This window comes from Gallinula chloropus (assembly GCF_964237585.1).
Source record: "Gallinula chloropus genome assembly, chromosome: 17".
NCBI lineage: Eukaryota > Metazoa > Chordata > Aves > Gruiformes > Rallidae > Gallinula > Gallinula chloropus.
The window spans coordinates 10,842,600-10,857,405 of record NC_140102.1 but is presented as its reverse complement, the minus strand read 5'-3'; the positions used below and the strand labels follow the sequence as shown (position 1 = coordinate 10,857,405).

Genomic DNA, 14,806 nt, shown 5'->3' with positions numbered 1-14,806 from the left:
ATATTGGGCTCAGATAAACCTGAGCACTCACTTCCACCCAGACTCTGTAAGGCTGAGAGGGGAGCGGAAGTTTTCTCCTCTTCTATGTCTTCTGACTCAGGGGAGACAAAGCAGACAGCTGCCAACTATCCCGCTCTTGTGAAAGGAAAGAAGGTCCTGATGTCACTAGTCCTTTTGGTAGTCCTTGTTTCAGCCTGTGGTAGTTGGCCAGTCTGCTCTTTCCTAGGTTGCAGGTCTTGTGATAACTGCAGTGTTCAGGTCTGCTGCAGCTGCCCCTGGTTTGAGTGAAGCCAGCTTTATTTTGGGGGCTTCATTCTCTGAATCTGCTATTACTCTCTCAGTACTTTAGTTACCGAGCTGGTGATACCTTTTTCTCAGATCCAGTGCTGTTGGTGGTCAGATTGTTGCCTGAATATTCTCACTGTACTTTCCTTCCCACAGTCAGAAATAAAGAATGTTCTGCCCTATCAGCCTTTCTTTGACTGGCTAATGAGCGAACCCGGCAACATGGGTCAGTTATAAAATACCCTCAGTTCAGTGCCATTTGTGGAAAGAGGGAAGAAAACAATTTGGAGTGGATCTGTAATAAGTGTTTAGTTCTTGGTAAAAATTCCTTTTCAAAAAAAGCAAAAACCATGGGTCAGTCACATACAGTCTGGCTCTAATTTGCAGTCTTTACTGCTATAACCGGACTTCTGGTTTTAAATAAAGCATTATAAAAAAAAGACATTGCTGTTCACTTGCATTTTATATTTAAAATGCCTTCCTTTCTGCTTGTAGATTTGTTTGTAAATGCATCATAAACAGACAGCCCAGAATGAAGAAAGCAAGCAGGAGTGTTGGCTCAGTGCCCAAAGTGCCTGGAGTAAATAAAACTCAAACAACTGAAAAAGCCAAACCAGAGAACGGCTCCTCAGTGTCTGCAGTAACAAAACTCTCCAAAACTGGGACGTCAGCATCTCTTTTGAAGGTAATGACCAATAGAACGCTCTGCTTATTTCTATTTTTTACAATAAAGCTTTTAAAAGAGTGGAAATTTAAGGCATATTTTTAATACAGCTAGACTAGAGGTTTCTGATAGGGGTAACCGAAGGGATTTGGGATAGCTGCACAGCACTGGAGGGGGTAATAGGATTTGGTGTGACAGTCATGCTGTATTTTTCATATTGCAGTGTGTGGTGTGATGGAAAGCAATGTACTTTGCAGAACTTGGCTGTTCTGCAAAAGGAGCAGACTGGAAGTTGCTTTCCAATGAATGTCATTAGTAGTGTCAGGTGTTACGCTTGAGTGGTGTGTTGGTGACTAATGGGGTTTGATAAGAGCACTTTACTGGTGCTGAAAAAAAGAACTAATGAGGTATCTAACATGAGAAATTTTTTGATGTCAGTGATCCGTGTCAGGTCAGTGCAGTTGCATTCTTCTAGCTGCTCTGGCCTTTGCTTTGTGTGAAGTACTCCCTGAGTTGAATTTTCACAAGTTGATTCTTGCTTCCAGAACAAGTTCAAAGCTAGAGGTTTTCTTTTGTATTAGCAAAACAGGGCAGTTGAAGTAGGAGCATATGGTTTTCAACAACCAAGAAAAATAAAGACATCCTGAGGTGTGCTCTATGAGGTTTGCACCTGGGAGCAAACACAAATGGGTTGGACGGATGGTATGAGCCTGCCTGGTCTGCCTCCCTCTCCTGCCATGGAAACATGGCTGGACACACCACCTCCGTTTGCCTTTCTGCAGCCCTGTGTGCAGAGCTGTGGTGCTGCTGCCCTGGGGCAACTCAACTGAACAAGAAGGGCTGGTGTCTGCATCTGGGACCTGAGCCACTGTCACCGACGGGAAGCCAGATAGAGCATTTAAATAACTGGCAAATAAAGGCCTAAAATTAAAGAAGTGGTAAGGGCTGAGGTCTGTGTAATAGCTGTGCAGCATTACTGAAATCAACAGGTGTGTTCCCTTTCACTCTTTTTTCTTACTTTTTTTTTTTAAATGGAAAAACAGTACTTTTGCTGATGAACTTGCAAGCCAGGTTTCAGCAAGATTTTCCCCAGTCCCGCCCCTTTCCCTTGCCATCCATCATATCTTGCAGTTTTCTGAACTTAAAATAATCTTTTGATGCTTCGTGACACTACTTATTTTGTATTTCTTGAAACCTCTCAAAGAAGACAGAAACAGAAGTCCTTTGTAGTTTACTTGCTGAGTTTCTTATGTCATACATCTCAGTGAGATAAAGTAGGAGGGTGATCTAACCCTACAGAAATTTGACCCAGTATGCTTTCACAATTTTACTTATGTTAGTAACACTTCTGGCTATGTTTGGGTGGAGGATTAGAATTTATGACAATTACATGTTTGAGGCACAATGAATTTTTTTCTTAATTACTAAGACTTATCTTAGCTTTGTTACAGCTTACTCATACAGTTGGATGTCTTTTACTTGTTAAGCTGCTCTTGTGCCATCTGTATGACTTAATAATGATGACTCTTACCTGATTTGAGTGTTACATACTTATACAACAAAGTTAGTTTGTGGTTTGTTTTTTTTTTACTTTGTGATACTGGAAAATCACATTTCTAATTGCTGTCTTGAAAGAAATGTAACAAGTTGTTTGGGTTTGTTTAAAATAATTATTTATGTAGTTTTATATTTGATCTTGCTGATGAAACATTTGGTATGTTTTCTTCATAGTGGCTGTAGGATCTTCTCTTAGACTTGAGGAATTGGTGTGTTTATTATGAATTTAATTTAGTATTCTCTGACCAAAAAAAAAAAGCCACAATTGAATAACTTTAATTCCATCAGCTGTTTGACCTCTGAGTGTAAATCTGGATACGGAAAACTTTGAGTTGGATGTTGAATGAAAGGCCTTATGAAGAAGTCAAAATACACACTGAGTGCTATACCAATCTTAATTCAGTCAATAATAATGTTGTGAAATTGAAAACTACTTTGTAATTATAGTCTGGTTTGGGTTTTTTCCTACCCCCTTCATGGTGTTGCCATAGGCGTGTGTTCAGCTTTGGGTGGGCTTCTTTCACTCCGCATTGTTCCACAGATTTGTTCTTCTTTGTGGAGTTTTCAAAGTGTGTGGACAATGAGCACAGGAAGAAACTGTGAGACCCACCCTTCTGTAGAGCTGAACGCTGTTCCAGAGGTTGCACTGTCTCTCTTTAGAGTGCCTGTCTGTTGGCTACTTTTGTGTAGGTTTTTGGTTCTTGCTTTGTTCAGCAACCCCTCACCTGTTGTTACAGCAGGTGAACTCCCAGACACTTCATGGATTTAATTGCTGAAAAAGTTCTCTGCCAATGTCACAGGTGTAATTAGCTGGCAGCCACACTTCGTGCACATCAATTGCAGAATCCAGTGTCCCTGAAAAGCCAGGACTGGGACACCAGCGGTTTGAATATTGAAAATAAGAAAATGTTTTGGGTGTTCATGTGTCTAGGCTTCAGTGTTCTGTTTGCAATAACTTAATTACAGATTGTTGTGAAGTTTGATGTTTGAAGTGCTCAAATGCAGCCACAGCAAAGCATCAAAGAAAATCCCAGGCAAGAATAAATAAACAAATGGATTTCAATGAGGATCACTAAATAGGATATACATGTTGAGAAACTAAGATGAAATGAATTGTGGAGGTGATCGTTCAAGTTTCATTGCACTGAAAGAAAGGTGGAGGGAGAACAGAATATGAATTGTGTAATTATAAAGGGGTTTTTATATAGAAAATCAAAACAGGTCTGGATGAGCATTTCTAATCATGATATTCTCTAAATTTTTGTACTTTAATGTAGGGATTTTAATGCTAAGCAGAGTTGCACTGTTTTCAGTTAATGGATAAAACTGTTCTTCCTTGAGGAAAGAGCTGTTTAACAAACATGCAACATTGATTTTTCCTTCCATTAAAAAAGCTCACTACAAAAATAAGTCTACTTTGAAATGCAAGCACAGTTGCCATTATTGCATTGAGAGCTGCTGGTTTGTCATTTTTCCAAAGCTTTTCTAAATAGTTTTCTTTGCCAAGGGTATAATGTTACAGTTTTGAGAAGCTGTTTACTAATTGGCTGCAGAGGAGGCAGCTCCTTCCAACCTAGACTAGAAATAGTTTATGGGTAAGTCAGAAGAAGAATGGCTGTCTTAAATTCCTTTGTTCAGCAAGGACTGGAGATGACTGATGTCAGAAAGTGTGTATTTTTCCTTCAAGCTGAGTCACATCTTGACCTATTTGGCTTGATAACATGTACTATAAGTGTCTAAAAGCTTAATCTAATTTCCCCATTCTTTCAACAGGGTAGAAACGCTGACAGCTAATTGTCTGTTTGAACTATCATGTTTGCTGACTGATCAGCAGATTCAGTAGCAAAATAAAAACTTACTGGTCTGTGCCTTTTTGGGATACCTTGTTTTAGGTGATAGTTGTGTCCCTCCCCCTCTGCCCCCATGCCCTCAAAATTACTTTAGATTGGATGTGAAATCTGATTAGATTACAGGTTATGTCATACAGTAGTAGTTTGTGCTGAGTTCTTCCCCCACCTGGCACAAGTAGTGTGGGCTCTGTTGATTTTTGTAGCCCTCCAACAATTTTATTTTCCCCTTGGTACTTAAATTGCATCTGCTGTTTTGCAGGGCTGTGTGACATAGCAGATCAAGGAACTGATCTGGCTCCTGGGAGGAGGGAGCCCTTTGAAAAGGCTTCAGTTTACACAGTATGAAAGAACATGGAGAAGCATGGGGTAGAACAACAGTGGCTTTTTCATAGCAGAAAAGCCAGCTTAGATGCACATCAAACTAGAGCCTTGGATTAGTATGTTTTCTTCTGGCCTTTCATAAACGTTTTTAGAAGGCTGTACCATTTCCTACATGATTCAATAAAAATTCTCTTGTCCTAGAGGATTCTACCCTTACAAATACCTGTTTATATTATATATTACATGTATTTCTCTTCCCCAGCTCCCTTTTGTTTTGCAGCTGCTCTTTGTAAATGGCACAAATCCCATCCTTTCCCTTTGCACAAGATTGTAATCAGTGTTCCTGACTTTTGAAATTTGTAAAAAAAAAACTGCACAGAAAGGTGTGAGATGCAACTTTTTTAATTAACAAACACCTTTGTTCTTAATGTACAGAATAATAACGTCTATCATATAGCTTTTAACACAAATATGTACATCAGCTACAAGTTATGAACCTGTAGAATTTGAAAATCATGATGTAAAGGAACTGGTTAAGTCCTAAGCGCTGCCTCTTAGCCAGGATGCTGGTTGAGACTTCAAATGTGTTATCCAGCTGAATTACAGTTCCTCAAGGAATGCTGCTAGCACAGCTGTTTTCTTTTATTTTTTTCTTGCCCTTATAATGGGAAGAATGTTTAGCATATTTTGTTTCTTCATTTGAAAAATTGCCTTTTAAAGAGTTGTAAAGTTTGCCAATTAATGCTTAAGAACTTCTAGTGAAGTCCCCACTGACTAGAAAAGGGGAAACATAACCCCCATTTTTAAAGGGGGAAAAAGGGTGACCCAGGAAACTATGCTTCCATCAGTCTCACCTCTGTGCCTGGCAAGATCATGGAGCAGATCATCCTGGAGATTGTGCTCAGGCATGTGGAGAATGAGGTGATTGGTGACAGTGAACATGGTTTCACTAAGGGCAAATCATGCCTGATAAATCTGGTGGCCTTCTATGATGGAGTAACAGAGGTGGTTGACAATGGAAGGATGATGTGCATCATCTTCCTGGACTTGTGCAAGGCATTTGACAGCATGACCTCCTTGTCTGTAACACAGATTTGACAGATCGACCACTCGGTGGGTAAGGAACTGGCTGGATGGTCACACTCCAGTTGTGGTCAAGGACTCAATGTGCACATGAAGGTCTGTGACAAGTGTTGTTCCTCAGGGGTCAGTACAGAGACTGGCTCTGTTCAACACCTTTGTCGGTGACATGGACACTGGGATAGACTGAACCCTCAGCAAGTGGCTAACAACACCAAGCTGTGTGGTGAGGTTGACACGCTGAAGGGAAGGGATACCATCCAGAGGGACCCTGTCAGGCTGGAGAGATGGGCTCATGCAAACTGTGTGAAGTTCAGCAGGACCAAGTGCAATATCCTGCATGTGGGTTGACAGAATCCTAAGCACAACAAAAGGCTGGGTGGAGAATGAACTGAGAGCAGCCCTGAAGAGAAGGACTTGGGGGTGCTGCTCAATGACAAGCTCAGCATGAGCCGGCTCTGTGCGTGAGCAGCTCAGAAGGCCAACCATGTCCTGGGCTGCATCAAGAACAGTGTGGTCAGCAGGTTGTGGGAAGTGAGTCTGCCCCTTTGCTCTCATGAGACCCCACCTGGAGTACTGTGTCCAGCTCTGGGGTTCCCAGGGGTAGCTAGGAAAGACATATTGCTGTTGGAGTGAGTCCAGAGGAGGCCACAAAGATGATCTGAGGGCTGGAGCACCTCTCCTATGAAGACAGACTGTGAGAGTTGAGCTGGTTCTGCCCAGAGAAGAGAAGGCTCCAGGGAGACCTAATTACGGCCTACCGATACTTAAAGGGGTCCTACAGAAAAGTGGGTGAGGGACTGTTCACCAGGGAGTAGAGTGACAGGACAGGAGGCAATGGCTTCAAGCCAAGAGGGCAGGTTTAGGTTAAACATTAGGAAGAAATTCTTTAGGGTCTTCTTACAGAAGAAATTCTCAGGCACTGGAACTGGTTGCCCAGAGAGGTCGTGGAAACCCCATCCCTGGAAGTGCTGCTTAAGGCCAGGTTGGATGAGGCTTTGAGCAACCTGGCCTCCTGAGGGGTGTTTCTGCCTGTGTCGGTGGTGTACATCATCTTTAAGGTCCTTTCCAACCCAAAGCATTCTGTGATTCTAACTTAGTATTTTCTAGAGTTTGCTTGATTCTGAAAGATGTATTCTGTATTTGTGAAACCAGTTTTTGAGCCTTGTGCTTATTGCCTTGTCATGTTCCAGACAGCTGTTGTGGCTAACAGTAGTTTCAGGAATTAACATATGAGGTCTTTGAGAGGGCTTAGTAAAGAACATGAATACAGGGCAAGAGTATGTGGTGAGGATGGCTTTTTCCCCCTCTCTGAATGCTGTTCTAGTCTCTATAGTGATTTGTGGCTCAGTATTTTGAGCCAGAAAGGGTATGTTATTAATGATAGATTGATTGTTGTTGCTATTTGATCATCTTCTGTTCACCAGAAAATGATTGATCATATTCTATTCAAGAACATTATACTAACTTCCTTGTATTTGGTGACTTAATTGTCTTAATTTTTTTTTTATCCATCAGGGAACTTTATAAAAATTGAGAAGTGATACTGTGCTTTTCTAAATTATTTGTTTGCTCCTTGGTATTGAAAGAATCATTTTGAGAAGACTCATTCTCCGTGGTCAATCGCATGTAAGGAATTCAAATGCAACTTACAGCTTTGCACAGTGCAGTGTATTTTTATACTTTTCAGCAGTCTTACACAGACACATGGCCAGTCAAATATGCACTTTTTAAACTGATGGAATCTTCAGAAGAAATGTTGGCTATGCAGACTTCTCAGCCAGCTCTTAAAGCTATTTCTTCCCTTTCTTTCAGACTAAGAGTAATGATGACCTCTTAGCAGGGATGGCTGGTGGTACTGGAGTGACAATGACTAATGGTGTCAAGGCAAAGAAGAGCACTTGTGTATCAACAGCATCTTCAGCTTCAGGGGCAACCATGAACAGTCTGGAAAATAAACCCAAAACTATTACAGGTAAATATTGATCCTTAAAGATGGTATTTGGGTGGCTTTTTATTTTCCTGTTATGCATTGAGGATCCAGGCTGCCTAATGAAGTGGTCAGTAAGGTTACAGTCAAATGCAAGTCTGGTACTCTTTTTTTGTTTAATAATGTAATTGCCTTTTACTATAGAAAATATTTTTGTCTAAAAAAATTTGCCTTAAAAATCCATGCCATGAGCACTAAATCTTTAAAACGTGTCTGCTTGTTGTAGTCAACATCTTGGACATTCTGTATTGATTTATAGAAAAAAAAGTTTTGGAATCTGCTCAGAAGAGTGAAATGTAGTGTGTTACCAGTATGGATGGAAATATGTCTTGCCTGTGTTGCTATGCTTTGGATTGCTATGTTTTGGATTCAGTAATGCTGTGGAAATAAAATAGTAATAATACATTCTCATCTTAATGAAAGGAGATGAAAATATGAAAAACCTTAACTTTCATTTTGGGGAATTCTAATATGCAATTCATCACTTCAGGAGACTTGAATGCAAGCTGTATTGAGAGATAAATGTAAACATGTAGGAGCAGCATTGCTGCAGTTCCTGTACAACTTATCAGAAGCTGTTGAAGTCAAGGAAAAAAGCAACTTGCAAACATTAAATGAGTCTAATTTTCAATATGCTGATAAAGCATAGCAATTGCTAAAGCATGTATCAGTTACATTTTAACTGCACTTGATTTGTGGTTAAAGCTGTAAGAATGTTTACTTTAAATGTATTTTATGAAATGCCTTTGCCAGAGTGATTCAAAAAATAAGGCACTGTATCGCTGATACAAAATGCACATTCTTCCATTACAGATATTTTATTTAAATTAATGTTCCTAACTTTCAAAAACATATAGGTACAAGTTCCACTAAGCGTAGCACCTCATCTGGAAATAAAGAGTCAAGCTCTTCGAGAGAAAGAATACGCGATCGTTCTCGTTTAAGCCAGAGCAAAAAGCTGCCTCTGGCTGGACAGGGGACCAACGATATGGTACTGGCCAAGCGCTCCCGCAGTCGCACCAATCCAGAACTGGATATTCGGATGAGCAAGTCCAAGTCAGACAATCAAATCAGTGACAAAGCTGCACTGGAAGCAAAGGTGAACGACCTTTTGACATTAGCAAAAACGAAAGATGTTGAAATCTTGCACCTGAGGAATGAACTAAGGGATATGCGTGCTCAGCTGGGACTTAACGAAGATCACCTTGAAGGTGATGAGAAATCTGAAGAAAAGGAGGCCATTGTTGTCCATCAGCCAACTGATGTAGAATCTACTTTACTACAGTTACAGGAACAAAACACTGCCATCCGAGAAGAGCTCAACCAGCTGAAGAATGAGAATCGAATGTTAAAAGACAGACTAAATGCATTAGGCTTTTCTTTGGAACAAAGGCTGGACAACTCTGAAAAACTCTTTGGCTATCAGTCTTTGAGTCCAGAGATTACTGCTGGCAACCACAGTGATGGTGGTGGTACCCTGACTTCTTCAGTGGAAGGTTCTGCTCCTGGATCGATGGAAGACTTGCTAAGTCAGGATGAAAACACTTTGATGGACAACCAACATAGTAATTCCATGGATAATTTAGACAGCGAGTGCAGTGAAGTTTATCAGCCACTGACATCAAGTGATGATGCCTTAGATGCTCCATCATCTTCGGAGTCTGAAGGCGTACCGAGTATAGAAAGATCTAGGAAGGGAAGCAGTGGCAACGCAAGTGAAGTGTCCGTAGCTTGTCTGACAGAACGGATACATCAGATGGAAGAGAATCAACACAGTACAGCTGAAGAGCTTCAAGCCACACTTCAAGAGCTTGCAGACTTGCAACAAATAACACAAGAGCTAAACAGTGAGAATGAAAGACTTGGAGAGGAAAAAGTAATCCTTATGGAGTCTTTGTGCCAGCAAAGTGACAAACTAGAACACTTCAGCCGTCAGATCGAGTATTTTCGGTCCCTTTTAGATGAACATCATATTTCATATGTCATTGATGAAGACATGAAAAGTGGTCGCTACATGGAGTTAGAGCAACGTTATATGGACCTTGCGGAGAACGCTCGGTTTGAGCGAGAGCAGCTGTTAGGTGTTCAGCAGCACCTGAGCAATACTTTAAAGATGGCAGAACAAGACAACAAGGAGGCCCAAGAAATGATCGGGGCGTTGAAAGAACGAAATCACCACATGGAACGGATTATTGAGTCAGAGCAGAAAAGCAAAACAGCGATAGCATCTACCTTAGAGGAGTACAAAGCCACAGTAGCCAGTGACCAGATTGAGATGAACAGGCTGAAAGCTCAGTTAGAGCATGAAAAGCAGAAAGTGGCTGAGCTGTATTCTATACACAACTCTGGAGATAAATCAGATATACAAGATTTGCTGGAGAGTGTCAGGCTGGATAAAGAAAAAGCAGAGACATTGGCCAGTAGTCTGCAGGAAGAGCTGGCACACACGCGCAATGATGCCAATCGATTGCAAGATGCCATTGCTAAGGTAGCGTTTAAAACAAGCCATTGTATGTTAATATCCCCTATACACAGTGACTTACTGTTCCTCACTGTAGTTCTTTTAGAAATAAAGGATTAATTATGAGGTTAATCATATTGTGATAGTGTTAGGATTGATTACTTTCTCTTAACCTTTGTTATGAAAATGACGGAGGCCTCTAGAAAAAATACATGGGTACAATCAGCCACAGGGTAACTATTGTGTTACTTCTTAAAATACTGGTATTTAAACTCTGTAACTTAGTTCAAGGGCTAAACTTAAACAGTGTTTAAAATACAGCATGAGTTTTGGGCTTCAATTGCATGCCTTCTCCAAGAGTTTCAAGCAGTTAGTGCCAAACTGGTGGAAGAAGGATGTCACTGAGAAAGTACTGAGTAGAGCTAGTAGAGGTGGTAGCCCAGCTGTAGATGACTTGTAGGAGAGGACCTTTCACAGGTGTTGAGACACTATTCAAGGTGGTTCAGTAGAATAAGCTAATGATCAAGAAAGCAGAAAAGTGTTTTCTATCTCCAAGTAAGAAATTACTTTTTTGAGGTAGACAAAGATTTTACCAAATTTAATTTGCTGAGTATATATTTTAGTTTTAAAAAAAATCAATAAGCTTTTAAACAATAATTATTAAATATGGCAAATACACATAGGTTTTTTGCTAAGGATCTATCCAGGAGCAGCTTGTGTGTTGACTGGGTGTCAGGCTGAACAGCTATTTTTGACTCAAATATAACTTATTTATATACTAAATATGTCTGGTAAAAAATGTTTACCATAATTTAATATGTAAAATAAGAATCACACAATGGATTCAATAACTTCATGTATTTGAAGTTATATTTCCCTGATGAGAAAATATATGCCAAATTTAATGTCTGAACTGTATATTAGTTGCAAATTAATATGTTACTCATGATCACCAGCCAGTTAGAATCAACCTTAATTTGGGAGAGGAAAAAAGTAAATACAATGTCAGTAATTAAAGTTGGGTAGTGCTATTAAAATAAGAAATCCCGAGACGGATGATTTAAAGCATGGCATTTTGTGGATTAAAATTGGTGTCTGACTGTATTGACCCACCCTAAGCCATGACCTAATTTGTCTTGTTTTTCTGACACCCTGTTTTTGCTGTTGGGTTAATGTTGCAGTGCCTCTCATTCCAGCTTGGTACTTACATTGCAGTTTCATAAGGCAGGGTAATACAGTCTCACTACTCCTGAAAGGGAGAAGTCTGGTACCTCTTCCTTTCCCAGTTTCTTTAATTTAGTTCAGTAGCTTGTAAAAATCCTCTGGGAACTACTTCAACTCACTAACACATCTCACACACAAATGTGAATCCTGCTACTTGGTTAAGGAAATTAATCATCTTGCAGGTCCAGCAAGCACTAAAATTGATGCACAAAAGAGAGAGTAGGCTATTTTTTTCTTGGCAAGAGAAAAGGGTAAAGCGTTTCCCCCTCCACCTTCTCCCTTTTCCACAGCAGCTAGATGTTAAGTAGGATCAGCTGCTCATGAAATTACAGCCTTGGTAGTATGGTGGTGTTGCTTCACTTGAATACAGGATGCTGCTGTATTCAAGTGAAGCTGTATTCAAGAGTAGCTGGTGAATGCTCATATATTCAACTTGGGACTAAAAGAGTTTAACTCTGGCTAAGAAAACTAGTTGTTCTAGAATAACACATTTTTCAAGGCTTACACTTGCCTTTGTGTCCCATACTTTAGTATGGTTGTGGAAATACATTATGAGTATGGTAGCTACAAAGCTAAAAGTGTGTTTTAAAATGCAACCAAGTTACAAGACACTTTCTTTTTCAGGTTGAAGATGAATACAGGGTATTCCAAGAAGAAGCCAAGAAACAAATTGAGGATCTCAATGTGACTCTAGAGAAACTTCGGACAGACCTAGATGAAAAAGAAACAGAGAGAAGTGACATGAAAGAAACTATCTTTGAGTTGGAGGATGAAGTAGAGCAGCATCGTGCTGTGAAGCTTCATGACAATCTCATCATATCTGATTTGGAGAGTGAGTTTTACAAGTTTCTTTTGTGAGAGAAATGATGATTTAAGAGCAGCTGAAGTAGAATGCTGAAATAGTAAAAATATTGTCACTTGTCTTTCATATGTCTGTATTCAAGTCAGACTGGGCTTTGGGGAAAGAAATCAAGTTAGTTTTGCTTTTCCAGTCCCAGTAGTAGTTAGTGTGGGAATGAAAACCTGTGAATTGAGAATAAATATGAAATTTGATGATGCTGTTTTCAAGTTGTTTTTCAAAATGGAAGAACATGTAATTACAGACTTAATAATAGTGTGCTTCTCATGCATTTTAGAGGCTGGATGATTGATTTAGTGGTTTGGTAGTGGTTTTTTTATGAATTATCTCTTTTTTGAGTGCCCAAATGTTAGGAGCTACCAGGTGTGTAATTAATGTGTGTATAATTAATGATTTCTCCCACTGAAGACAGGTGGTTTTAGTGGAGAAATGGGTGAATGGTGACTTGGCAATATGAATGTATTACATATCTCTTTGTGTGTGGATTTGCTCAAGTCATGAAACAGACCTGGTAACCTAAAAATGAATCTGACAAACATTAGGCAAGTTAGAATAAACCTTTCCTGATGACTGAAAGTGGTTGGAGCTTATAATGAATTCATGTTTACTGTATATTTGTCTAGCTCTCTGTGCTTTAGTTCCCTCTCTGATCTCCAAGACCTGCTCAGACATTCCTACCACGGGCTGCAATTCTGCAATTAGTCTCTGTCTAAATAAGAACTTAGGCAACTGTACCCTGGCAAGCTGTGTTTGCACAGTGCTATTTGTTTGAATTCAGATATCTGCTATTCTTCCATGGTGTACAAAGACTAAACAAGATAGCAAAAACCCCAAAGTGTAACCCCTTTTAACACTAAGGGAAATAATCACGGAAAGGATTTTAACTTGGCCTGCTATCCAGAAAAGGTAGTGTCTTATGCAAGCTAAACTGTTTATTCCACCAAAATACAGTGTCTTCAGACATGCAGCTGTCAGCTTGTTTTCCCTGTGCAACTCTTACTTATCTTGAAAGGCAAACACTGTTGCTTTTTATAAAATTGCTTTAGGTTTTTATCCTGCAGTTTGGCTTTTTGCTCCTTCTGTTCCAAAATCATGGAGAGACTTTTATTTGGGAGCAGAAGTCCAGACACTTGGCTAGTGGCTCCGATTTTATTCCTGAAACCATCCCTTAGCAAAGTCTTAAAGATGAACACTTCTCTGCCTGCATTGTTTTGTCCAGTAACTGGAATATGTTTGTACAGGAAAACACCCTAGTCAGACATTGAGGCAACTGCCTGGCAATACGTGATTCCAAGTCAGCTCCAATTTGAGATGATTCTGATGTGGGGGTACAAAAAAGCTGTCAGATTTTTACACTTAAACAGTAGACATTCAGGTGGACAGACATCTGCCTGGGGCGGAGATTTACAACTGGTTTTGTTACTCAGCACGTTTGGAAAATTCAGCTATTCTACCCAATGAGCCTTTAGGGAAGGACACGGACCTTTAGTTATAGGCAGGAAGGAGAGGGGCATCTAGTGGCGGTAAAGAAGGATCGCACCCGAAGAATTGGGTAAACTGAATTTGTTTCCCTGCCCGCTTTAAAATGCTGCTCATTATGGATTCATAATTAAACCTTGTACAAGAGCTTCTTGGTGAAGCCTTTAATTAGTGAGAGCGAAGAACAGCATGTCAGGAAATCTGGAACTTGGAGGTGGTGCCTACAACACATAAAAGACAGAATTTTAACAATTTGTAGTAGAGAAATGCCCATCTTAGTAGTAGTAAGATGTCTTATTCTGATCGGGCTTTTCGGCTGGTCTGGTATCTGTCAGCCAAATGTATAGCACCTGTGCTTTTAAATTGGAGAATTTAGTGTAGGTTTAGGTATTATAAAAGAATGGTGCTTTCTCAGCCTGAATAACCAAGAGTAAAAAGGAACCATAAAGGTTTTCTTTAGTGAACCTTTTTTTTAGTTTTTAAAGTACAAGGAACTCTAACCCACCCCTTAAGGAGAAAATTTGCCTTATGGCAAAATTAGCGAGTGAATGAAAATGTTGGCAAGAGAACTGATAAATGACAAGTGATAAGTGAAAACAGTTATCACTTAAATATTCACGAAAGAAAGGCTTTACCATTAGGAGAAAAAGAACTTCATAGATGAGGTGGTGAGTGTTCATTCAATTTAATGGTTAATCAAGCACGTAGGAATGTAAAATGCTCTAGCAGTGGTGCTTAGGGCATGCTTCAGTGTGGTTTTCCAAACACCAAAAAGAAGCATAATGAACATATGATTTTCCACAGCATTCTGATTATTGAACTGTCACATTTTAGCAGTTAATATGCCTGCCTGCAAAAACTGGGATCTCTGATGTGGGCAGTAGGGTGTGAATTAAAAAGCATACAGCATGTTTCTGATGCCCATCCAGATGTGGCAAGTGGCAGCTGAACTCACAGCTGGTGAGACAACACTTCTAAGCCTATTGACTCTGTCTTTAATCTAAAGAGTCTAAGAAATAGTAAAATAATCTGTCTG

General features: G+C 39.9%; 1 protein-coding gene across 2 annotated transcripts in view; it reads left to right on the top strand.

The window, feature by feature from the left end:
* Positions 1-784: 784 nt before the first annotated feature.
* The window catches only part of SPECC1L (sperm antigen with calponin homology and coiled-coil domains 1 like), a gene marked incomplete at both ends in the record, with an annotated part of 48,222 nt that continues 34,200 nt past the window's right edge, over positions 785-14,806 (top strand). Inside the window, 4 exons of one of the 2 annotated variants that reach the window (XM_084271879.1) lie at positions 785-970; positions 7,573-7,732; positions 8,605-10,235; positions 12,057-12,264. In XM_084271879.1, coding sequence (XP_084128005.1) covers positions 818-970; positions 7,573-7,732; positions 8,605-10,235; positions 12,057-12,264 — 2,152 coding nt within the window. The remainder of the gene's footprint in view (positions 971-7,572; positions 7,733-8,604; positions 10,236-12,056; positions 12,265-14,806) is intronic. The other variant, XM_084271878.1, reaches the window with a different exon arrangement.